Below are 27,500 nucleotides of genomic sequence, written 5' to 3'. Positions count from 1 at the left end.
CTGTTCATATCCTACGTAAGGCCAGTACAACATTATGCTTCCACAGGTTTGGTCACTGCTCCTGAAGAAACACGAGGGGTGGAGAGTGAAGGTCCACAGGACGACAACAAAGATGGTACTAGAATTTAGAAAGCCGAGTTATAGGAAATGGATAGAAGCCTTATATTTTCTCCACAAGGGAAGAGAGAAGAGTGAGTGGTGACATGATCATAACCTTTACGTTTTTAAACCAGAGTGATCACGTAAACAGTGAACAGTTCTTTGAAGAATGTTCAGATAGAACATCTAAGACAATATGACATGAAATTCAGCACGAAACATGTTGACAATGATGTAAAGGAGAACTTGGTGATACAAGGCAGGTGGATGGAAGGACTTAAGTGAATGAGGATATAGTAAATGTGGACAGCATGCAGGAGTTACACAGGTGGTATGGAAGTAGAGAAGGTACAAGAGACGGGACCCCACGAGTGTAAAACCTTCCCCTCGTACAGCACAAACAGGTCATTGTAAGCAGATAATCTAAGGACCCCGGTCAGGGCAGTCGACTTACAGCCAACCCAGCTGTTCATCATCCCGTTTGTGGCTGGTCGACAAATGGGTACCAGGCGTAACCTGGGATATATATATATATATATATATATATATATATATATATATATATATATATATATATATATATATATATATATATATACATACGAGAAACGGTGGTATGAATGTAAAACTCACAAACTGTAATCACAAATAATGAATACATGAACAAACACGCACATATCTACACACACACACACACACACACACACACACACACACACACATCCAACAAACCTCCCTGAAATAATTCCAGTCATCAGAGCTGTTACCCAGTCCGTCGTCATAACATTCCGTGGTATAATTACACGTGAGTGATGGCGGGCGGGCGGGCGGGCGGGGAGCTGCTGGCTGCTTGACAAGTGCTGTTGCTGCTGCCGGCCGCCGCCAGGAGATCATCACGATTACGCTCAACGATCTGGTTATTTACGAAAGTAGCGCTGAGGCAAAGACGCGCACACACACACACACACACACACACACACACACGAGAGAGAGAGAGAGAGAGAGAGAGAGAGAGAGAGAGAGAGAGAGAGAGAGAGAGAGAGAGTGAAAATCCTGTGATCATTCTCCCATCTTCCCCCGCAGACCATTCTCATTTATACTGGTGATTAGAATGATGACAGATGATACCGCTGTCGGTTTAGATCTAGAAAAAAAAATATATATGGCTGCGTCTAATCCTCTGTGTGTTTAGTGATCGTGAAGGCTCAATTAATGTCCTTCATTTCAGTAATGCTGGAGAGTTCATTTCCTTTCGTGTAGTCATTCTGGAGGGAAAACACACACTGGGACGCTTCATGATATACTCTTCTTCCATCTGGGATGAACGATTTATACAATGGCCAGATGACTAGCAAGGATATGACGAGAAATTATATTCATACAAACACGATGATGAACTCCACGGCTGCAGTCATCAAAGGGGGGGGTGGGGTGGAGGGGTGGGTGGGTGGGGGGAAGGCCTCCAGTGGACACGGCCGTAATGAGGATGGGGGAACAAAACATCGAAGACGCCATCGTGCTAAAAGAAAAAGAAGTTTTCTGCCACGCATGAGGTGGAAACCGAGGAAGGTTGCGTGGTGGTGGGGAGGGTGTGGGGTGGAGAGAGCAGCGCGGAGGGAGGGGTGGGTTGGTGGGTGGGTGGGTGGGTAAGGTATAGGTATGACCAGGGGGTTATTGCGAGGCATGACGAGGGACTGGAGAGCAATGTGCTTAACCCAGCGTCGTCGGGTGCGAGAGCTACTGCCACAGATACAGAGACGGAAAAGAATTAATGGAGGGGGTAAAGAAAAAAAAAAAAAAAAGAAAGAAATGATCTTGTTCCTCCGGAATTTCAATAGTATCCTGTGAAAATATCCCATTTTCTCTGGTGAAGCATTGCTTTCCCCGGTTCAGCTGACAGGAACGAAGCCACGGAAATGTCCACGATTAACCTCGATGAATTTTGATACGGTGGTGGAAAAAAAAATGTAACGCTTCTCTAAAGAATGACTTGTTGTTGTTACAAGTCTGGCAGAGTGACTTGTAACATACTGGCTTGTTCTTCAACTACTCTTATTACACGTTGGCTTGGTGATGAACTGCCTTGTCAACAAGCTAGGTTGTTGTCGGCCCGTACTACGAGTAACTGGTCTGATGTGGTACGAACGTATATATCCGTACCGATGTGTTACGAATATGTCTGCTCTGACTTACGAAAATACGAATATTTACGTTTGGAAACTTTGATGAAGTCCCGCGAGAGCTGTGTGAGTAATCATGTTTTGTTCCAATAATGTCCCAGAACGATAACCTTTCAACATACATTATTTGTTCTGTTACGAATAGTAGCGTCTCGCTGCTTATCATGTCCTCTTTACCATACTCCTGTTACTAACCAAGAAGATCATTTTCAATCCCATTTAAATGGTGTTACAGCGGAAAAATAACATACGACGGTGTCACGGTATTTGTGTTTTTCAATGTTACATTCTTTGACTGGGAATTCAACAAGGTAACATAATGTTACATTTTCATTCGTAGACAACGTTAAGGCTTTTGGTAAATCGTAAAGGCTTCCCTTTGTCTCTGTGCTGGCCACCGTCTGTAAATATCCACCAAAATAGAAAGTTCTGGATCATTTCGTGGATCTTTCACAGGGGTGGACAGGTGGGCGGATCCTACAGTGGGTTACGGTCAGTTAGGTTCGGGTTGATGGGTTCATATGGAGAGGGTGGGTTGAGTTTGGAGCCCCCCCATTTAGGTAAGGTGTTAAGCAAGGTAAGATGGATTGACTGTCCTGTTCTTACCCTACATTTTTCTCTGCTGCAAAGCCTAGCCTACATGTTTTCCTCGGTGAACTTAGTTTGTGTATTGATTTCTCCCGATTGAACAGCTGTGGCGTTCGTCGTAAATCGTACGAATCATTGGATCGTCAGATTAATCATTTGTAAGTTCCGATGCTCGTAACAACTGGACTGGACGATCAAATGCACAATTTACACTGACGAAAATAAAGTAAACAATTATCAACCAACACTCGCTGTCACAGATCTGACATCTGTCAATACAATTCTACTTCACAAGTCGATATAAGATGAAGAATAAATAACATTCAACTTCAAGGGAGCAACCTATACATATGGGCCACAATTAACATTACTGAGTCGACCAACAGCTATGAACAGCACTGAGCATCATCATGGGTTTGACCACCTCGCTGCCACTCGACACAGCACGTAACAAACTCCCACCAGCTCGGTGTGGTTTCGGGGTCTCGAAATCCTTTACGCTCAAGGACAAACACGTTGGCAACTTTTATCTGTAAAATACGTTCTAACTGAGGATGAAATAGAGATCCTCATGTAAACATTCAAGAAAAAAAAAAAACAAATTCTATACGAAATCACGTGATTGCTTTTCACATTCATATGACAAAATGCATAGCTTCTATATAATCTATATAGGAAATATAACGATTCAATTCTATCATCTACAAAATTTCATCCAAATCATAGCATATGTGAAAACGTGAAGATGAATAATCTGAAAACAACATCACAATGCGTCCTGAGCCTCGAAGTCTTTCGTTCAGTGATTCACAGCTGACGTCAAACATGTTTATAACTTCAACGAGAAATTACTTACCCTCGTTAAGGTCAGCCAGCGTCCTCGCTGCGAGACTTCTTCACCGAAATGGACTGGGACCATAATTTTTGTTCCTTCTATTTGCTGCCCCCGAGTTTGACGAACGCTTGTGATTCTCCTGGCATCAACAACCGGCTGTTTACACACATTATGGATGTCTGTACACCAGATGGAGAAGCTTTTTGGGGGGTTATTACCCATTGTTCTTCTAGTCACTGGTACGTAAACAGCTTTCACAATAACGGTGAGGTAACACTGCTTAAACACTGGGTATAGAAAAACAGTTGTACAGACACAGGCTCACTGGCTACGACTAAAGGCCGCCAGCGTCCCGCGTAGACTAAGAACAAAGATGGATCATGGGGCCGGGGTGGAGTGCAGTTAGGATATGCAACTCTCCCGGAGTAAACTGTATTCTTGAAGAGGTGTTGAAGGTTGCCACCAACGACATCTTACGGTAAAGATTGAAAACTTGTAGACGAGAACGTGACCAGCGAGTGACGCATCAAGGGAAAAAACGTGTTTGATGAGCGAACTGTCTTTTGTTTATAAAGAACGACTGAAATTTGGTGAATTTTGATGAGTTCGTTGAAACATGGAAAACATTTCTAACAGTTATTGTCGACTATGAGCTCTAACCTAAAATGTTTCGGAAATGGGTGAAACTTTAGATATAGCGTGGAATTCTAATTATTTTTTCTGCTTCTTCCATCCGCGTGTACCTATGCTATGCTATGTGCCGACACCTTAACCGAAACTATCAACACTACAGAGCAGACGATGGGCAAACAACAGCTGATTGTTGTGGCGCTCTCTGACCGCTGCGGCAGCAACTGAAATAGATACCAGATATCGCTTTCACGTTAAATTCCGCATTACACCAATCTGGGAAAGTAACATTTCTTTAATAGATGTTACTTCGTTGGACAGATGTGCCATCCGTATGATGAAACCTTCGCAAATGACACTTGACGAAATCCAGTGACACACAAAATAAAGCCGGGAATTTATTCATTCAAATTACTTCATACAGAATGGACCTTATGGGTCTAAACTTGCGAGATGCTCAATGAAGACTCTTTTCTATTCCTGGAGATTCTCACGTTCACTAGTGGTCAGCTGCTGTCTAAAGCAGCCAACAGTAATTTGCCAAGGCTTTGACGCCACTAATCTGCTGAGAGTCGAAACCAGTGAAGGAGCCTGACCGAACTCGTTATGGTTAAGTCTATGATGCCACAGATCAGCGTGAGACCCAGAAGTCCTCCTGGTGAAGACCATAGTTCCTGTACCGCACCGACAGGAGGTGATGTGGTCATGCTGGGGGCATGGCCGAGGCAATCACTGCTAGTGTCCTCTCCCCTCCATGACCTGACCTTCCCCTTTTCTCCCTCGTTACGGTCTCTCGAGAGTAAGAGGGCGGAACCAGTTAGCCATACCCTCACATTCCTGGCTGCGACCCCGTGAACCCGACTCCCGTCTCACCGCTTCAGGTCACTGCGAAGGTGGGGAGAGATGGGAGGGCATCGCTGTGTGTGTGTGTGTGTGTGTGTGTGTGTGTGTGTGTGTGTGTGTGTGTGTGTGTGTGTGTGTGTATGTGTGTGTGTGTGTGTGTTTTGACTTTGTGCGTGTGTTTGCATACATGATTGTGTATATGGAAGTTGGTTTATTCTCATCTTTCTCTTTCTCTCTGAGAGAGAGAGAGAGAGAGAGAGAGAGAGAGAGAGAGAGAGAGAGAGAGAGAGAGAGAGAGAGAGAGAGAGAGAGAGATTCACGGCTGCGCGTGTAATCTGTATGTACATGTGGGGTGTACATGTGTGCATTCGTGTATGAGTGCATGGGTACATGAATGTATGGCATCCGGGCCTCGCTTGTCCTCCCGCTCTGTTAAGACCATCTCTCTGTCCCCTCATACACCTCCTGGAGCTGGTGTTGACAGTGTTGGCAGTAGCAGCAGGCGTCCGAACCCTTTCACACACACACACACACACACACAAACTCTCTCTCTCTCTCTCTCTCTCTCTCTCTCTCTCTCTCTCTCTCTCTCTCTCTCTCTCTTTCCCCCGCGTCAGCCGTGCAGTTCGGGTGATGGAGAGGCCAGTGTTGTGAGACGCACTCCGCTTCACCAGATAACGCCCTGGTTCCGAGCAGGCAGTTCTATTGTTTAAGTGGGTCGTGATGTTGGTACGAAACTCTTAGTTTACTCCCGTCTCTCGTGTATGACTTCACTAAACAAGAAATAGCGACAGCAGCGTCCGAAGGGTTTATGTGAGTGTTATGTATACAGCGCATGAGATACACCCATGGGTAAAGTTGGTGGTGGACATGCGCTCTCTCTCTCTCTCTCTCTCTCTCTCTCTCTCTCTCTCTCTCTCTCTCTCTCTCTCTCTCTCTCTCTCTTACACGCGCGTGTTCATGCACATACTTTTGAGTGTGAGTGAGCGAGTGCCTGCGTGTGGTATGGTTGTCCAGAGGCTAGTGTGTGTGTGTGTGTGTGTGTGTGTCACCTTATCAAGTGTCGTATAGCTGTCAGGCCGGGCGTGGCGGTGAAGCTCTATCTCAGCAGTGCGGCCTAGACTAGGCGGGCAAGACCTGGGCGACGTGGGGGTGAACTAGACAGACAGCACTCGGGTGACGGAGGTGTGCGACAGACGAAATGTCTCCGGCCACGAAGACATCGAGCCCTCCGGCCACACCCCCAGGCAAGGAATGTTAAGAATAAATTGAGCACTTATACCTGTCATGACCCATACGGGATGATTGTGCTGATGACGCACGTAAGTCAGAGATGGGGGCGAGGTTAACGGTGGCCTGAGCGCACGGCCCTTCGGCACGCCCTCTGCATGGGAATTACTCACTCAGGAGGGCCTCGGCCGGAGCCAGCAGGAGGCTCTTCTAAATAGTTGCTTGTTCCTCCTTGTTTTATGACGCAGCAGCAACTTAATTGATTACACGCACGCTCCCCGGATCCGCCTTATTGTTTTTTACGACGCGGACGACAGCTTGCTTTATGTGAGGACCTTCCCCACCCCTTCGTCGGCGTCCGCCAGGACCTCGAGCCTTCCCTCCCGTCACGAGTGGGTGAGATAGTGGCCAAGTCTCCCCGCTGCAGCAAGGGCGAGGAACCTCCATGCATATTTCACCTCTCTCTTTCTCCGCCAAGATTAAATCGTTTCATCAACGAAGTCTGGGGATTTTTAAGGCAGGTGTAAATATGGTTTTTGAAAGGCTGAAGGTTAGCGCCGACCATGGCCTGGTGGGGAGCAGTCATGTGAGGAGCGGCGAGGATAGTCGTGGGTGTCGGAGTGACCTACCGACCGTGTGGATGGCCAGGGAAGCAGAGGATAAACAGGTAATATAAACGTAAGCCTCGGTGACAATGGGCGGATGGGCGGGGAGGACAGAAACCTGGAGCCGGCGTGAGAAGTAGGATGTTATGATGGGGAGAGAAAAGATGGATCGGTGGGCGGTGGGTGAGGAGAGTGACGGGAGGATAGGGCGGGGAGAGACTGAATGGGTAGGTGGGTGGAGGCAGGCCAAGTACATGGTAGGGGTGGTGGGATGAGCAGCAGTTACATGATAGATGGGGGAAGAGATTCTGAGTACGTCTGCTGTCTAGGAACAACAGTGCACAGAGGTACAGATGTAAGCGTAGACGTGTGGGTAGTGGGGCGTGGATAGTGGGGTGTGTGGGTAGTGGGGTGTGGACAGTGGGGTGTGGGTAGCGAGGTGTTTACAGAGTAGTGGAAGTAACCAGGTGCCGTGGAAAGTCCATTGTTAGCGAAGCAATGATGGGGCAACTGGGGGCAGCTGAAGTAATGGTGGGTGCAGAATGGTAAAGAGAATTGGGTGATCACTGTAACAGCGTGAGGGGTGAGGATGGTATCTGTGGTGTGGTAAGGATAGTGACTCGTGCATGAAACCGCGAAAATGAGAGGATGAGCCCGAAGACACTGAAAATGAACCAGTTAAGCAGCGATGGTGACGACAGTGACCAGACAGTGAGGGGGTTGTTCTCGTGAGAGGCTGGTTGGTGGGTGGAGGCTGCGGCGTGAGAAGCCCAGGATAGTGGTGATGGGTGGTGGGTGGAGGAGTAGCAGGGGAGGAGGGGTCGGTGGCGATGGGTGGCGAGTGGAGGACTGGCGGGGCGATGGGTGGTGAGTGGAGAGGGTTGGATACGAGACGCCCCAGCCTCATCACAGCACACAAGGATAAAAGTGTGGACTCCTTCACTGGACAGAAGATTACCTAGTGGGGAGGGAGCGATGGACGTAGGTAAGAAGAGCACCCTGGGCCGGGGTCAGCAGCGGTGGTGTGCCGCAGGGATGAGTCTCGGGTCCACTGCTATTTTGGGTGCATGTAAATCACTGGCCTGATGGACTGGACACCTGCTTAAAAATGCTTGTCGAGGATGCTGAGGTCGTGAGTGTAAAATAAAGAATGAAGATGATCGCATCATCAGCTCGCAACGGGACCTGGAAGACTCCAAACTTGGTCTGACAGATGGCGGACGAATTTCAGACGCGACCATTATCTTGAGGGAATAAGCTGAAGGACTCTATGTGTGAAAGAGACCTCTCAAGGTCGACATTCTGCCAAATCTGTCGTGATAGCTGCGCATTAGGAAACTCTGTGAAAGAGGCACAGTGTCCACTGGTAACTACTGGAATTATATTTAAGTATACAGATCAGGAAATGTTTATAAAGCTGCTCACAACATACATTAGACCCAAACTGAATTATGCACAGCATCTGAAGAAGCATAAAGATCTGATTGAAAGGTTCCACAGAAGAGAAACTTTGATGTTAACTGAATGAAGAAAATTGAGCTACTATAGAGAAAAAAAGCTGAGGGATACAGGTTTGTTTACCATAGAGGACAGAGAAGAAGGACAGAGGGATACAGACATCTCCACCATAGATATACACAGACAAAGGATTTCAGAGAAGGGACACTTGATGACAGCCCTCAAGTTTCTAAATCTGTTGGACGACGTCGACAGTGAAGAGCTCTTCATGAGCTGCAAAATCAGGATAAACAAAGGCCACGAACAAGAAACTGGTCAAGAAAGCTGGTAAGAAAGGACGTAAAGGAATACCGTCTTAGTGTATGGTTGACGGATGGCTGGGATAGACTAAACAAGGACACTGTTAATTCTGATTCTATGTAAAAGCGACTTGATAGCACTAAAAGTTGGGGCACCCCGTGTTTAGAACTCTGCCACATACCCCCTATGAATAAGTCACTACAAATAGGTAATAACTACAGCACACAGCACTCATCACAGCAGAGCACACAGCACATGGTTAACAGCTTCTGCAGACATTTGCCTGTGGGGTAACTAATATGTACTCGGGGATTTTATATATGCTCTCCGTCGTATTTCATCCAAGTAAGTATTTGCTGAGCAGTTTTTACATCTGTGAGGTTTGCATAGGAGACAGTGTGGAGTGTGGTGTGTACGTGTGAGGGGTATACTCCTGCCGAGTGTGTGTGGGAGTAGTAGCCTTGTAGCTACTGCCACAGTGCACAGAGGGAGTCCCCTGATTCTGAAACGATCGTTAAGGTCTTTATTCGTCTAACTGTCCGTAGACCAAAGCATTTCAGTGACAGCCTGGGTGATGGGGTTACATCTAAGGACAGGTGAGGGCGAGTCCCAGAGTGCACAGTGGGTACAGTACATCGACGTGTGAGGGGTGACAGGTGAGCCCGACGGAGGCCAGGGACCCAGAGGGTCTTGCTTCCGTCAGAGGGGCTGGGTTGGCATTAATGGTGGACGTGCTGGTATGCTGCTGTTTGACTATGCTGCTTCTTTTAGTGCTATGCTGTAATGTTGTTACGCCACTGTGCTGGTATGCTGTCATGCTGTTATACTATCATGTTACGGCTAGGCTGTCATGCTATACTTCTATACTGCTGCTATGCTGCTTTGCTAATACATTGCCACTTGTCTTTGGTATGGTGCCGGTTATTTTAGGTACGGTGTCGGTTGTTTACGGTACAATACCGGTTGCTATAGGTAAGAACTGAATGTAACATTTTCCAAAGTGTGACAGAGAAAGAGACAATATCATCATTATTAACAAGAAGCCTAGCATCATATAAGGAAGGTAACATAATATCATGAAGTACCTGTACAGAATTTCAGTGTTTGTTTGGGCACAGGTGCAAACATTAAATTGTAATTGGGAATGAAGACACATCACATTCGGTAAACAACATACAATGCACCCAGGTTTAAAAGAAGGAAGTTTATATCAAATACATAATACATAGTTTACAGAATTCAGTGTGGTACTGACTGTTGCATAATACGTAACTAGGATATTCATTATGGAAATTTAACATGCTCGACGCACTGCATATGATGCCTGTACGACTCGGGGCATGGCAGATCCTAGATGCAAGGCCAGACAGACTATCATCAAGGTTCTTACTCTTCGTAAAATCCCGACAGACAGACTTCCTGTAACAACAAACCTTCAGGTCTGGAAACTACGACTTGATGATAGTCGATTGTGTAGTGTTCAAGTGTGTGGCTATCACTGTGGGTCAGGGCTTGACGTATTGGATTGTTCAAGATCACACAGTACCTCGCGACTGGCCACACGGGAACTGTGCCTTAGAAGTATGTGGCTGCTACACCATCACACTGTCAGGTTCTGTGTTCTCTTGACACTCATTTCTCGTAACCTCGAAACCATCATAGCACTTGATACCACAACTACAAGTGTTTCAGTATACACTTCAGCAAGTCTTCTCCCTCACGAGTAAATGCAATGAGATCTTCAATTCGACCAAGGCTGGTGAAGGCGCTAGGGAGCAAAACAGGCATATGTTCAGCAACATCACCAACATGCGTTCAGAATTCAGAATTCAACAGTTCATTCTCAAAAAGGGGGACCTCGCTTACAATACGATGGTGTGGCTGCATTACATGATCATCAACGTGGTCACGACGCCTATGCTCAACGTGAGAAAGTATCTACTGGATAGTAGATACTTAGGCTATTGCTATAGGTTTCAGTAAGGAGGGAGTGAACGACGGAAGGAGCGGTCTCCTGCAGGACACACTCCGCTGCAAATGTTGCTAGAGTTGGCGTCATAGCGCATTGCAACATGAGCCCGTTGAGCTGGGTACTGTACCTCACTGCCATGAGAATACTACACAGTACGCAGCTAGCGGAGCTGGACCAGGGGCTAAGTTCTTCTGTGTGGATAAGATTATCATCGGTGTGGGCATCATCAGGCGCACCTGCCTTCCTCGTTGGCCCTCAAGGATCCAATGGGATGAAGCAGCGTATTGTTAGGTATGCTGGTAAGCAGCCTATTTAGTTGTTAACATATTAGTCCATGTAAGGGAAGACGGCTGAGCTGATCTGGATGATAATTCACACGTTCAGCCCCTGAGAGGTCTGACGTGGCGGGGTTTCAGAGACACTTGCGTAGTATATGCTGGGAGTAGCTCCCGTAAAGACTACACAAGTTTGTGTTGGCCGAGGATGAGCCACCTGCGATAGCCTGGTGGATGACATTGGGTTATTTACTGCGAAGGAGATGGGGTCGTTAAAATGTGAAAGGTGTGATAAACTGGGGACAGAGATATGAGGTTTCTGAGACGTTTGGTGTGGGTAGGAATATTCTTGTAGCTACCACGGTACACAGAGGGAGTCTGGAGTGTCTAGTGTGGGTGGGAATATCCCACCAGACCATCACAGTGCACAGGGAGGGGACTGTGTGGATCACGGAGGAGGAGCCCTGGACGCCACCACAGTACACAAAGGGTTAGGCTCCTCCTCCGTCAGTCTTGGTGGATACACCGTGTCTGTCAAGCAGGTCATCACTCCGGGAGGCGAGCCCTTCTCCATACACCATCCTCCTGGGGGTGGTGGTAGTGGTGGCCGTGGTAGCAGTGGGGTCCAAAGGGCCAGGACAGAACTTTAGTCTCGAACCCATCGACGAGAGGGACCAGCGTGTCGTAAGGAAGTAAAGTGCAGAGGAAGGTGCTAAATCATACCACCACGAGATCCACACCCATCCCAAACGGCATTAAGATTTGGACCATCGCCAACTACATCACCTCAAATCCCACTAGGAGTGAAGTTATGCACGTAAGACTCGCTTCCATACCATGTACCAACCTCTACTATCTCCCGAGACTCCGGTTCCCTCCAGCTTGTTTCAGACCAGCAGTTTTCCTCAGTGTCGCTTTGGACATCAAACTAGATGGAGGCAACACGTCAGTACCATCATTAGATCCACCAACTTGCGTCTCCAACTCTCGACTCGAGACATTTGGACCTCCTGTTCCTAAACTCAGATACAGTCCTTCCAAAATCTAATGTGTCATCCCAGACTGGTCGTCCCATTTATCCAATTATTACAGAGACTGAAAGAAAAGTTACAGAAATGGGTATGAAAGACTGTCTTGCACGTTCATGAGATACACTGAATACACTGATCTCTCGCCTGGACCTTATCCGACAGTTCGAGATTAAAGTTACTGCACCACTACGCCACCTTCACTCTCTTACCACGCAAGGATCCTCCGTCCACGAGTTGCAGTTTGACACCACAACCGCCTCTGCACAGATCGCAACAGGGAAAACCTCGTCCCAATTATTATGAACATCACCATCAGTCACCTCAACTTTAGTATCACATATAAACTGTTTTGTGAAAAAAAAAAAAAAGACGAACAGCACCACTGTTTACTGTTGTGTGTTTCTTGTCTATGTTCCCAGCCTGTGGCTGCAATGAATTCAATACACCGTTTAAATCATTATTGTCATTTTTATCAATATATATATATATATATATATATATATATATATATATATATATATATATATATATATATATATATATATATATATTTATATATTGGTAATAGCTCCTCTTATAAAAACAATCTGTCTAAAATGACCAGACTGGTCTTTTATCAGATTCTTCCTCAATCTTTCAAGTTGTAGGACACCTTCAAGTGTTGTCTCGACCTTTCAATTGAAATCCATCAAATTATCTCCACGAGCGAGTGGAGAGAGAGAGAGAGAGGTGGAGCAGCTGGGAATGACTGTGTGTTGCTGGGTGAGGCTGGGTTTTACCCAGATATGTTAGACAACTTGAAAGAGTCACAATATATATATATATATATATATATATATATATATATATATATATATATATATATATATATATATATATATATATATATATATATATATATAAACAATAACAAAAGCAGGAACGACAAGAATAGCAGCAGTAGCAGTAGCACAAGCAGGAACAAAAACAACAACAAAAACGGCTACAACAGCAGTAGTATCAAGGGCAACAACAACAACATTATCACCAAATGTAGAAGCAGAAGCAGCAGGAGGAGCGGTAGGTGTGACAGCAGCAGCAGCAGGAGTGACAGCAGGAGCGGTAGGTGTGACAGCAGGAGCAGCAGGAGCAGCGGTAGGTGTGACAGCAGGAGCAGCAGGAGGAGCGATAGGTGTGACAGCAGGAGCGGTAGGTGTGACAGCAGGAGCAGCAGGAGGAGCGATAGGTGTGACAGCAGGAGCGGTAGGTGTGACAGCAGGAGCAGCAGCAGCAGGAGCGGTAGGTGTGACAGCAGGAGCAGGAGCGCGTAGGTGTGACAGCAGGAGCAGCAGGAGCAGCGGGACAGCGTCACTCAGCTTCCCTGGACGGCACATAAACAAACCACCGAGGCTGTAAACAACCTGAGGAATAACACAACGTCCTGCACTCTGGCTTTTTTTTCCCCCCTCCTCCGCCCACATTAATCTTCTGGCCAGCCACTTAGTGCGGGTCCTCCGGGGTCTGGGAGGGTGTGTGTGTGAGGAGGAAGGCTGATCTGGGGTTGCCAGTGGGGTGGGTCCCATGGGGAGGAGGCAGGCTGATCTGGTGTTGCCAGTGTGGGAGGAGTACTATGGGGGAAAAGAGGTGTCCTCTGGGGGTTCCTGCTGGGGTACTATGGGACTGAGGGGGAGTTCGATGAGTTCCTGGTACTCCTGGTATGTGAGGGTTCCTTGGTGGTCGGTACTGTGGGGTTGTGTTACGGGAAGCACACACACACACACACTGCGTTGTGGGGTAGTAGCACCCCTGTAGGTGTGGGTGAGGTTCTCCCATGCACTGGGAGTGGGTTGTACGAGGTTATCGGTAAGGTTCTCCCACCTGCTCCTCGAGGTTTCGTGAGGTTACGTGGGGTTACGGGAGAGGTCACCGAACAGTAATGATGATGCGTCCATCTTCAACGGTCATGGTCTACGGAGATATCGCTGGGTTCCCTGATGATTATCTAGGTCTTGAGTCCTTCTGCGTCTCTTTTAGTTTCTTTATTTGTATTCAGGGAATGGCTGAGGATCCTACAGAGTCCTGAGGTGTATCACAAAGTCCTCTCAGGCTCCGACGAGGTCGCATAGGGGTGAGGGACTGAGCTTCAGATAGATAAAGCCTCAAAACTTAACAGAGGACAACTAAAACTTACTAAGTCCACAACTTACCAACGATAAATGGGTAACAATGGTAACTTGCAGCTGTTGCCTCGAGATATTATGATTACCTGTTGCTTTTACTCTATCTTATACCTCACCGTGTATATATATATATATATATATATATATATATATATATATATATATATATATATATATATATATATATATATATATAACAACAAACGTCAGTATGAAGTGCATACTGCTGAAAAATAGTAAAGGAAACCTGAAGAGTTTTATAGTTATGTTAGAAGTAAGAGAGGCATTACCCAGTCAACTGGCCCACTAAGTACAGAAAATGCTTGACTTAATTCAACACAACAAAGCCTTGGCTACGATATTTCTTTTTCTTTTCTTTGCATCTGTGTTCACAACAGAATATACAACTCATGTCCCGAATCCAGCTCCACTGCTAATATGGGAAACCGCTTAGCAACATATTAAAATAAAAGATGAAGATGTATGCTATCAGCACTGAGTGGCATGAGAGTAAATGAAACTGCAGGCTCAGATAAGTTTTATCCCAGGATACTAAAAAAAGTCGAAAGATAAGATAGTGAAGCCCTTGCTACTGTTTTCAGTAAGTAACTTGCTGCGGAAAATCTTCCGGAGGAATGGAAATTTGCCAGTGTAACGCTGGTATTCAAAAAAAGAGGCAATAAATCACTGCTCGGCAATTATCGTCCAATGAGCTGAAAGTCTGTACTTGGTAAACTAATGGAAACCACCGTTCGGGATAAGAATGTAAACCTCACTGAGGACCACCACTAAATAAACGATTCTCAACATGGTTTTCGACGGAATCGCTCGTTTGACAAATCTGCTCGATTTCTTATATAGAATAATCCCCGTGTAAGATGAAAATTAAGCAGTTGATGAAATCCATTTTCAAAAAGCGTTCGATGAAGTTCCACATCAAAAGCTGCTAACTAAAGATGTCGCATGGTATATATGGGGTTGTACTTACGTGGTTAGGAAAGTGGTTGACTTGACTGTTATCAAAGGGTTGTGTTTAATGGTCAAGCCTCAGAATGGTTATACGTAACAAGTGGTGTGCCACAAGGATCAGTCTTGGGACCAGTTCTCTTTCTCATATATGTTAATGATATTGATAATGGGCTGCACTGTAAGATATCTCTGTTCGCGGACGATGATAAGTTGGGAAATAAATCTACATCAGAAACTGTACGTCTGAAGCTTCAAACTGACATAGACAAACTAATGGACTGGGTTAATAAGTGGCAATGAATCTTGGTATCTATAAGTACAAAGTTTTACATATCGGTAGTAAAAAAGAAAAGGCAAAGTATAATATGAATTCAACTGTGCTACAAAAGGTTAATGAAGAAAAGGACTTGGGTGATTAAATCTTTGTTGACTTAAGCCCAAGGAGACAGTGCACAGAAACAGTAAAATAAAAGGGCGAACGAAATTCTCAGATTTACAGGTAGGGCTTTCGAATTTAGGTCTCAAGAAATTATTCTTACGCTTCATAACTCACTGGTGCGTCCCCAACTGGAACAATGTATAGTCCATCTGGAATAATGTATAGTTTTGGTCACCCTAATTGTGGAGAGACAAGGACGGAATGGAAATGATTCCCGGTCTGGAAGCCGAATAAAAGAACTGAATTCATTTAGCCAAGAAAAGAGAAGGTTGAGAGGTGTTCTGATACAAGTATTTGAAATCAATAAAGGTTCGATGACCTCAATCTCACGAGCTGCTTGAAGATAGATTCATCTGATATCACTCGTATAAACTCGTGGGCAAACGTTTTACCTCAAACGATGCGAAGTTCTGTTTCCTGAACAGGATTGTTAACGTATGGAACGAGTTACCAGTTGAAAGCAGCACCATAAATACGTCTAAGCATAAAATTACTAAATATTTTGCTCCAAATCCATGACCGACATTTATTTGCACCTCCTTAGCTACACGATAAGTTTCCAGGTCTCCTCCTTTGATCTGTAAGTGTTTCTTCTCCTACCACATAAATCAATGACTTCTAGATCTCTTCCACTATCACAGAGACCTTGTTAGGACCAAGTGATTTGTTGCTGTTTGCGTTTCAGTTGTATACCTCCTCCTTTCACTTTCCAATTAGCCTTGACTCATACTACGCATGTTACCTCGTCCCAAACACACCTCATTCGCCTCTCTATCATCAAACACATTCATCAGTCCTTAAAAATACTCCCTCCATCTCTTTCTCACGTCCTGTTATGACATTCCCATCCTCTCCCCTCACTGTCATCGTCATCTCTTCTTGCGTTTCGTCGACCAGTTGAGTTTCTCTTAAAATATTTTCCAACCCTTTCTGAAGTTCATTGATAGTGTTTCTCTGTCTCCCATCTTCATTTTTTTTTTCAGCTCTCGTTCTTTTCTCTTGACCGCATCCCAGTCACATGCGCTCCTTCCCTGTAGATAATGTCCAAACGCTTCTCTTTTCTCTTTCATGAACGAACTAACTTCCTCTTTCAACTAATTCCCACTCTTTCGAACACGTCCACATCCCACCCTTCACGTGCCACACACTCCAACCAGCACACGTAACCACTACTTCCATAACACCTCCCACTCCCCTAGGATCATATACCCTCAGTTTATACCGGTCTTCACTCGATCGCTCCAGGTATCTCGGCATACGAGTCACTTCTCCCATGCTCGCTCACCTTCACGACTTTTTGCCCCCCCCCCCCCCCCCCACACATGTACGTCAGTTTCCTCTTTTTCCCACACCCAGTACCAACCATCACACTCGCCTCCACCGAGAAAGTGATCAGGCATTCCACCTGCCGCCCCTCTCAGCACGTTCACACCCATTAACCTCTCCTTTGCATTCCTGTCAATTAGCACATAATCCATTAACTCCCGTTGACCCCAAGAGACACACTCATCCACGTATGCTTATGAATGCATCTCCTCGTGAACCAAGCATTCTCAAACTCTTTCTTCCTTCAGCACACATCTCGAAAAGTTTTCCCCTCATTTCCCTGCCCTTCAATTATACCCGCTGTTGCCACATCACCCACAGCTGCATTTAGATCCCCTAGCATAAAGATTTTGATCCCTTGCATCGCAAATATTTACCCGAGTCAGATCACTGGATTATATCAGTGTTCAAGGCCAGTGGTGGCAATTAAGTAATTCACTAACGTTATCATCATATCATACGTTAACCACCTTCATTTTCGTACATTTTACGTAGTCAACACGTCTTCGGCATCAGTTACTTGGGTCAGTATGCATAAGATCATCTTGACATCCTTCGACGCCCATGCCTCACAGGACTGATACAGGAGTATCCAAGGTCCTGTGGTATCCTATTCATCCTACCGCCTCTTCCAGCCTCCCGTCAGCCATCACCCACCTCACACCTCTCCCTGCCTCTTGACATTGCTTTCCCTCCTCCGGCATGTAGTAGTACAACCAGTTTATTTAGAGTTCCAAGCTAAAAGCACTCATTCCCTTCTTCCCCCGTGCCTCCAACGCTCGTTTTAAGGTTCGGGGATCTTACTACATGGGTATATATATATATATATATATATATATATATATATATATATATATATATATATACTGTCAACAAGGCTTCTGTGTCCAGCTGCTCCCTCTACCCAGGCTTGTCTTTCCCCCCCGGATCGTCGCAAGTCCTCCTGCTTCAGGAGCGCATCGTCCTGGATGCGACAAGGCGTCGGCACTTGGTTCACATGTGTTGTGGCGGGGATAACATCTCGAGGACACGGAGGCCCGTCATACCTCCTCGTACCCGACACATGTTCCTGCGCCCCTGCAAGACATTTGCATATCCTTCCCCGGTAGGCGGTACACGCGTGGGGGCCACCAGGCATCACCTCTCCACCACACTCCCTTCCAGGAGTGAGGCGAGCTTCCAGACTCCGCCATCGCCTCCGCCTCTGTCGCTGCTACTGCGTCAGGAGTGTCGGATAGGCGCGAAAGAACAAAAATATATATATTTCACTGTCGCTAACACTGTGATGTAGAGCCTTCCACAGGGACGTGAGTAGTGGGTAACCCTGACTCCTTGTTCTTCTTCTTCCTGCAGCAGTACGGGTCCTCTGAGGGAGCCTACGACCCCGGCTGTGACCCCTCGCCTACCATGCCTCACCTCCACGACCACGCCCACGCCCACGAGCACGCCCACGCCCATGAACACGCTACCGCCCACGAGCAGGCACCCCTTACACCGTCGTCCTCATCCTCGTCGTCTAACTCGTCGGCGTCGTCAGGAGGGGCGGCCTCCTTCGTCAGCCCGTGCAGCGACAGAGGCAACAACTACGTGTCACCTGGCTCCGACGCAGGCTCCACTGGTAAGCACTTCCCTCCCTCCCTCCCTCAACCCCTTCCTCCACACTCTTGTAACCTTACATGTAAAAACTTTATAGAGATTATGACCAGGTCACCCCTTACTCTGCTCTCTGTGCTGCACAAAAAGGCCTCGTAACCTTTTCCTGAAACTGAGCTTTCTTAATCCTGGTAGCCAATTTGTTGGCAATGCTCTGGACCTTCTCTATTAGTCCTTTGTGCTTCTGTAAAGTTCGGTGACTAATCTTGAGAAGCATATTCTGGCTTTGGCCCAAATCTAGGACGTGTACAGCTCGATGAATCTTTCCTGATTCATATATATGAATGTTGTTTTAATATTCGCCAACGGATCTTTTTTCTTTTTTTGTCTGTCTCCTTTTGTTCATTCTGCTAATGCGGGACTCTTACGACTGACTGGGGAGGATATCAAAGCCCGCGTCTCTCTCACGACCTGCACCTTATCACCTGTTACTTGATAGTGGCATCGAGGTTTTCTTTCGCTGCGTCCCATCCTCATTTACTCCACATTTACTCGAACTGACTTTCATCAACCACATATCAACATGTTCCCCTCATAGGTTGCTACAATCCTCCTCCCTCCTCACTTCCCCTGGCGTGTGTGTGTGTGTGTGTGTGTGTGTGTGTGTGTGTGTGTGTGTGTGTGTGTGTGTATTTCAATGGTCTTATGTGAAGATCTACTATCCATGTATGTATTTTTCCCAGAGTGTGTCAGGTGTCCACATCATCTCCCGATGTGCGTATTTTCTGCCACATTACAGCCACTGTCATTAGGATACATCACGCACCTGGATCATCTCTAACAGATATATAGAAACTGTACCTCCGCTTCAACAGATATACGTCTAACTTCATTCCCGACTCCCTTTCTCTGAGCGTCCCCGACGCATGCACAACAGGCAACACACCAGCAGAAGTAAATAGGTAGATGTGTCTTTATTTATGAAGGCAAAAATCGATGTGGTGTACCACGCCTCCTGCATACTGAGGAACAAGTGGCTTTTTGATATTCCCTCAGTACTGCATAACAAGTGTTGATTCCAGCCAGGCAGGTGAGGCATCCAGGGGCACCTCTGTGGCAACGTGCGTGGAGTTCTGCTGCAAGTGGAGCGAGCCACGTGGAATGGCGGAGTTCTGGTGGTGGTGGAGGAATGTGGTGTTGTGGAGTCACGGTGGAAGTGGAGTCATGTGGTGCTGTGGAGCTTTGCTGGAAGTGGAGTTATGTGGCGCTGTGGCAGTTTTGCTGGAAGTGGAGTCATGTGGCGCTGTGGAGTTTTGCTGGCAGTCGAGTTATGTGGTGCTGTGGAGGTCTGGTGGAAGTGGAGTTATGTGGTGCTCAATATCTCAAACCTTGAGGTCTTTGGAAATCTCCCGCCACTGTGTCAATACGATCATCATCAGGTGTATAACTGGCAGAGATGCTCTTGTGTGGCGAACGGGACGAGTGATGAGGTGCCTCCTACCCACGCTGGGAGGACGACCGCGTGAGAGGCAGCGGGGTAAACATATTATCAGACTGACCCTGGATGTTGTTTTGGTACACACGGCGTATATAAAGCTTTCCGAAAACTCGTCAGACTACCTTTCGCAAGTATACGAAACACATCAGAACTACTTTTCGTAGGTATACGAAACACATCAGAACTACTTTTCGCAAGTACAGAAAACACATCAGGCTATACCTTTCGTAAGTACACATTTCCCTGTCAGACTCTATCACGTAAGTACACTTTTCCATCATTCGACGCTGTCACTAGGAGGCACTTAACAGGGTAAGTGTTCTGACACGAGAGATCATTTACAGAGTTATGCAAACAGCAACAGACCAATGGATCTACAACCGTAAGACATCTGGTCACTCCAGCATTAAGAGACCGTAAGACATCTGGTCACTCCAGCATGAAGAGTCTTCAGTTTCGTGATGAACGTCCCACTTATTCTTAAAAGAGATTGCTTATGCTGTCATCTGACATCCTCCATCATATCCACCACTCTTAATTAAGGATCTCCGATGTCTATGATAGAACAGAATAGAATCGAATACTTTATTTGCTCAGACTTTTATAAGAAAAAGTATGGAGCACAGCTACTTGATAACAACAGTAACTATCTTATAATAATGTCATCTACGATTCATCTATATATATATATATATATATATATATATATATATATATATATATATATATATATATATATATATACTAAACACTGCCCTCAGAAAGATCGATAGTTTGTTAAGAGCAATTACATTGTTTAGAGCAGTTACATTAGCAGTTCGTATCCACAAAATGGACTCGAAATGAGTTGGCCTAGATTCCAAATAATGTGGAATACACTCATTTCGGAAGCTAACAACACCACCATCATTTTCACACTGAAGTGGTACACGACAATCTTCGTCCACAACACTGTCTTCAAAATTAGAAAACGAAGAAGAAGAATGAAGAAGAAGAAGAAGAAGAAGAAGAAGAAGAAGAAGAAGAAGAAGAAGAAGAAGAAGAAGAAGAAGTAGAAGAAGTGGACGAAGAAGCATAGGAAGAAGAACAAGAAGAAAATAATAATCTTTGCTGGTAAGGCAGGTAGCAACTTCTGTCGAGCATATTATCTCTTTCATAATCCATTTGATGGTCTGATGTTATCTCCCTCGCGTGACGTGACCAGTTCAGAGAGCCGCCCACAACCCCTCGGCGACAACACGTCTTTCCAGAGATTATTAAAAGAAGAAGAAAAATGGATTTCGCTTTGAATCCAGGCACGACCTCATGCCAGTCGGGTGTTCCTTCTTATTCTTTTACTTTACACCATTAACAGGACACGTTTCCCACCTCGCTCGAGCGCGGACGCAACATATGTGAAGAAGAGACAGAGATACTACTAATGCGAGGACCACTCTAAGTCCTTAAAGATAAGAACAGTGATTACAGTACGATTATTCGCCAGGTCAGTATCTCAAGATGATGTGTGTATGTGTCTCGCGATATACCATTTGTACCAGCTTGATAAAAAAAAAAGGAAAAAAACCCTCGTGGTATTCATTGGCCCACCGTCTCGTCCACACACGCAGCTTTGTGGACCTTTTGGAAATGAACGGGAACAGACACCACGTCTCGGCCTTTCTCAGACTCGGCCCTGTGAAATCCACGATAAGATCAGATGTACGTCGTCAATAGACTGATTCCTCCATCGGGCGAATTATAGGGAAAAGTTTCGTCCTTGTGAAAGACATTGATCGGGGTTATTATCGTCCCTAGAAGCATGTAGTTTAAGTCAAGCGTCTCCTTCTTCTTGGATAGGAACAATCGGCATTTAAGAATTCGTCATGACCGACCGTTTCGTCGCACCACACACACGATGGCGGAGGGAGGAGGACCTGAGCCAGACGTTCTCTACAATACATGAACGCAGGTGCAGTTAACCTTACGTCACCAATAGGAAATGTTCCCACGCGTAACTGTGTGTATTCCTGTGTCTCTCATTACCACAGCTGATGATGGACAGCCTTCTTAGGATAGAGTTCTGGATGGCGTCTTCACTTGACAAGTCTGTCTGTCACACAGTTAATCGTGGTGTCCTCAGAGAAGGGGGACGGGAGGTTGTGAGGGGAGGAGGAAGACTTTTCATAGGTCTTCCCAACCAGAGCGGAGGACGATCATGAGGAGACAGACATGGACCCACGTTTGAGTAGCGGTTAGTGGTGCATTTACGGGCCACCCGATGTCAAGCTCACACAGGTTCGAATCCTGGATACAGCCGTCGGTACACAGAAAACCCAGCTGTTCATCTTCCCCAAGGGTTTGATCGATAAAATGGGTACCTGGCGTTGGCTGAGGCATATATATATATATATATATATATATATATATATATATATATATATATATATATATATATATATATATATATATATATATATAAATAAATATATATATATATATATATATATATATATATATATATATATATATATATATATATATATATATATATATATATATATATATATATATATATATATATATATATATATATATATATATATTGATCAATAATTTTTCAAAATTGTTAAGAATTTTACAACTAGAGAAAACAACAAAGAGCCAATGAAACGAAAAGTCATGCAAGATGAGAGGGGCCACTGCTTGAGCGACGCGTCTTGGTCGTGGGTGTGTGGGATGAATTAATGAGGAGCCAGCTGATACTATGAGTAGTGAGACATTTAAGAACTTGGGTGATGAGATTACGTGATATAGAAATCGAGCTGCGAAGAATTGGATTTAGTTGCCCTTTTTGACGCAAGGTAGTTTGCACACACACACACACACACACACACACACACACACACACACACACACACTTCGTCTCTCTCTCTCTCTCTCTCTCTCTCTCTCTCTCTCTCTCTCTCTCTCTCTCTCTCTCTGCCTGACTGCACCTGTGACTCCCTCCTCCGTCAGCCCCACCAGCAGTAGCAGTCGGCGGGGTCGGCCAAGGGGGTTGGGGGTTACAGCCTAATGACCCTCGCTAGCAGCGTCCCGGGGGCAGCAGCCGGGGGGCGGCGCGGGAGGGAGAGGGCTGGCCTCTCTTTCTCTCTAAGCGACCTTCAATCAGCCAGTTTGGTATGCACGATTCACAAGGCGGCGGCTGCAGCTCTTCATGCTGTTGCTGCTGCTGCTGCAATCTAGTCCATAAACCCGCTTTATGCACCTGGCCCGTGCAATTACCCTCCTGACCAACCATCGGCTCTGCCACAGCGATGGTTTTTCTCTCAGGCTGCTCTTGTCTCGCTCTCATCTGCAACGTTAAGGGAGACTGGGGGGAGGAGGAGGAGGGAACCCCCTGCGGCTTCCGGTTAGACCTCCTCCTCCTCCTCCACACATTACAGTGCGCTTGTAATTTGTCGTGATGGTTGCTGGGTGGGTCGGGCGCTAGACTCCAGCATTGGACGCTGAGTGTGAGCTCACACAATCTTCGTCAGGAATGTTAAAGAGGTTTACAGATCGAGAGTAGCCAATAAAGGAGGAGGGCGAGGAGGTTTATCAGCCCGTGAGCGCTGCTCTGAATTACTTACGGCCGTACAGGAGGTGGACGGGAGAGCTGACAGGGAAAAATGACCTACCGTTGGAGGTACGCTAGGGTGGCTATGTTATCACCCGTACGACGAGATGACCGCACGACACAGGTGGTGTAGCATTACGACGGAGCAGGGCAGTGGTGTAACCTTACGACGGAACAGAGCAGCGATGCCACCTTACGATGGAAGAGAGTAATGGAATAATGTTACGACGGAAGAGAGTAGTGGTGCCATCTTACGACGAAACATGAGTATAAGCATAACTTTACGACGGAACAAAGCAGTGGTGTGTTATCATAACAAGAGAAGACAACGGTGTGCGTTTACAGAGCAGGACCGCAGCGATACAGACCCACGACACTTTCAATACAGCACGATCAGGGAGCAAGCTTAAGGTGACAGTAGTAGTGGCAGGTAAGTGCGGGGTGAGCTTACGATAACTGCGGTCTGGACGTGCGATAACTGGAACGTGAGCGAGATTGTGGTGTCACTTTTCGACACAGAAATAATGTCAGCTTACGACAAAGGAAGGCAAGTGTTCGCTCGACCCACGACGATACTATGAGATGAGGACACTTGGAACACACAGTGATGTGTCGTAGATTCATAACACAGCAAAGGGATGTTTCCGACACAGCGAATGATGTCGTGAACTTACGACGACATGGGGACATATCGGACCAGCTCCGATATGTAACGTTCGAGACGCTCGGATGTGCTCCTGTATCTAGCATTCGAGGAAGACGGAGCTGCACCAATATCTAGCGTTGTAGACACGGAACGTACTCTACCAATTTGGCTCTGACCCTGAGGTTAACAGAAAATATATTGGCAGTAACGTGAGATGGAACCTTCTGACGAAAAATGAATAGGTATATACTACTGTATCTTAAGATTAACCCTACAGAAAAAGTTGTTAATCCTATAAAGGAAGCTGGAACTTTTTGGTCAAAGACTTATGTCATAAGCATCAAAAATCTATCGAAGTAGTTCAGGAGTTTTGAGTATTTCATCACACGTCCCTTGCAAAGAAGAAAACTTCGAATGTTTCGTCACATATCACCCGGTAAAGTTCCTGTATTTGACCATACCATACATCCACGAAGAAAAAGTTGGAATACTTCGCCACGCACACCTTCCGTGAAATCTTCCGCGGCATCATGTCATAACCTCATGGTTCTAGTGACGGTTTGTGAGGCATCACGCCTGAGTCCACCCTCTGGCTGCAGGGGCGTTGGAAGACCCCTCGAAGACTTCATCAGGCACACACACCAAGATCCTGTATCAGACTCTAACTCTTTAGGTATCTATCGGAAGACAAATAACCAGTCATACAGCCTTATTTCTTTTGCTGCTGTTCTGCAAGTATGTGAGAATAAAGTAATGTCCTGCTGCTGCAGACGTTCTGTTCTTAGAAGCATCTTATTCCCGTGTGCATTCTGATCCTACAAGCGCCCGACCCCCTATAGGCACCTGATCCTACAAGAATCCTACTCCTACAAGCATGATACTCCTACAGGCATATCTCCCTCTAAGCGTGCTACTCCTGCAAGATTCCGACCCTTAGAGGTATATAAACTCGACAATTCATCCATACAATTTCTATCCACATCTAAGTTCTTATTATCTAACGAGGTCGTAGGTGTGTCAGCGTCACTCATCGATGTCAACAGAAGCCAGAATATGTCTCACATCTGCAGAGATACTATCATCTACCTCACCATCCAAGTCATGGGTGACTCCTCATTTTTCTTCTTCTTCTACCTCTCATTATTATTATCATTATTATTATTATTATCATTATTATTATTATTGTTAATATTATTATTGTTATCATTATTATCATTATCATCATTATCATTATCATTATTATCATCATTATCATCATCATCATTATTATTATTATTATTATTATTATTATTATTATTATTATTATTATTATTATTATTATTATTAATATTATTATCATTATTATTATTGTTATCATTATTATCATTATTATTATCATTATTATCATTATTATTATTATCATTATTATTATTATTATTATTATTATCATTATTATTATTATTATCATTATTATTATTATCATTATTATTATTATCATTATTATTATTATTATTATTATTATTATTATTATTATTATTATTATTATAATTATTATCATTATCATTATTATCATTATTATTATCATTATTATTATCATTATTATTATTATCATTATTATTATCATTATTATTATTATCATTATTATTATTATCATTATTATTATTATTATTATTATTATTATTATTATTATTATAATTATTATCATTATCATTATTATCATTATTATTATCATTATTATTATCATTATTATCATTATTATTATCATTTTTATTATTATCATTATTATCATTATTATCATTGTTATAATTATTATCATTATTATTATCATTATCATCACTATTATTATTATAATTATTATCATCAATATTATCATTACTACTACTACTACTATTTTCATTACTGTGATATCTATCACAGTCATTATCATCACTGTGTTACTCCCTTTATGGCACTGCTCGTAAGAATATTATTTCATATATATCTAAGACCAATTTTTTATCGGGAATATTTCGTAATTCTACAGAAAACACAGAGTGAATCCATTATTGCCTTAGGTTTCAGGTCTTGACTAATGTATGATATGTTCTTGCTCAGTTCTTCAAGCATACAGTCATGAACAGGGTACTGACGAGGACCTTCTGTGTCATCTCCTACAGGAGTGGGGTCCCCAGGGGCGGGCGTGTCGGCTGCGGCCAACGCGGCCGCTGGCGGCGGCGGGGAGGCCAGCGAGGTGTCCTTCTGCGCCGGGTGTTCGGGTCGCATCATCGACAGGTTCTACCTGAGGGCGGTGGAGCGCAAGTGGCACGCCGGCTGCCTCCGCTGCGTCGCCTGCCACAGCCCTCTCGATGACGCCGTCACCTGCTTCGCCAGGGACGGCCATATCTTCTGCCGGGACGACTACCACAGGTACGTCCCCTCCAGGCCACACGGTCTCATCCACTTGGTGTCCTCTGAATCCAGTTGGTACCCACTGAATCCACTCGGTACCTAGTGACTCCACTTGGTACCAAGTGACTCCACTTGGTACCCAGTGACTCCACTCGATACCCAGTGACTCCACTTGGTACCCAGTGACTCCACTGGGTACCCAGTGACTCCACTCGGTACCCACTGACTCCACTCGATACCCACTAACTCCACTTGGTACCCACTGACTCCACTTGGCACCCACTGACTCCACTTGATGGCCAATGGCACCACAAGTAACATGATTACTATGTCAGTCCAACAAACTATTTCTTATGTCCCCCTCCTCCCCACTCCTCTGGTATCTTATCCTCTGTCTACTCTTCCCTATTCCTTCTCTCCCTACAAAGACCAGATAGATAGATTTCTTCCTTTGAGCCTCCGCACCAGTGTCGTGGCGACAACTTACTCATTTACTCACAAGCATCTGCTGCTCATCATCTACCATCTACGACAGCCCTTGCCGAGGGGCACCAGCTGGTAGAGAGAGAGAGAGGGGGGCGTGGGGCGTCCGGCGTCGGTTTGTCCACATTAGATGTCGTCACGTACATAACAAACGCTCCTGCGGCGTGAGTCACAAAGCCCATCTGCCGCTCATGTAGACGACATATGTAAACAAGCAAAGCAACCTCGGGTGGACCGTAAACATATTCTTGTAAATCTTTTACAGAGATGCAGACGGTGGTGCACCTTGATACAGCGACAGACGCAGAGGTGGTTGTACATACAGGGGACTGTGAGGGAGGGATTCAAAGCGGGGCGTTAGAACTTTGTTGACTGATGT

The 27,500-nt window shown here is 45.3% G+C and overlaps 2 protein-coding genes across 3 annotated transcripts in view; one reads left to right on the top strand and one right to left on the bottom strand.

The window, feature by feature from the left end:
• Positions 1-27,500, top strand: part of LOC139750249 (LIM/homeobox protein Lhx9-like) — a 251,118-nt gene that overhangs the window by 88,265 nt on the left and 135,353 nt on the right. The window contains exons 2-3 of the mRNA XM_071664767.1: positions 18,293-18,557; positions 26,407-26,656. Coding sequence (XP_071520868.1) covers positions 18,293-18,557; positions 26,407-26,656 — 515 coding nt within the window. The remainder of the gene's footprint in view (positions 1-18,292; positions 18,558-26,406; positions 26,657-27,500) is intronic.
• rt (Protein O-mannosyltransferase rt) overlaps positions 1-27,500 on the bottom strand; it is a 533,108-nt gene that overhangs the window by 446,412 nt on the left and 59,196 nt on the right. Inside the window, exon 1 of one of the 2 annotated variants that reach the window (XM_071664762.1) lies at positions 3,724-3,939. The exons of the other annotated variant lie outside the window; for it this stretch is intronic. Coding sequence (XP_071520863.1) covers positions 3,724-3,924 — 201 coding nt within the window. The 5' untranslated portion in view covers positions 3,925-3,939. Of the gene's footprint in view, positions 1-3,723; positions 3,940-27,500 lie in introns of those variants that run through there. 2 annotated transcript variants of the gene reach the window in all.

This window comes from Panulirus ornatus, chromosome 9 (assembly GCF_036320965.1).
Source record: "Panulirus ornatus isolate Po-2019 chromosome 9, ASM3632096v1, whole genome shotgun sequence".
Taxonomy (NCBI): domain Eukaryota; kingdom Metazoa; phylum Arthropoda; class Malacostraca; order Decapoda; family Palinuridae; genus Panulirus; species Panulirus ornatus.
The sequence above is the reverse complement of the archived record's forward strand: the minus strand, read 5'-3'. Positions and strand labels throughout refer to the sequence as shown.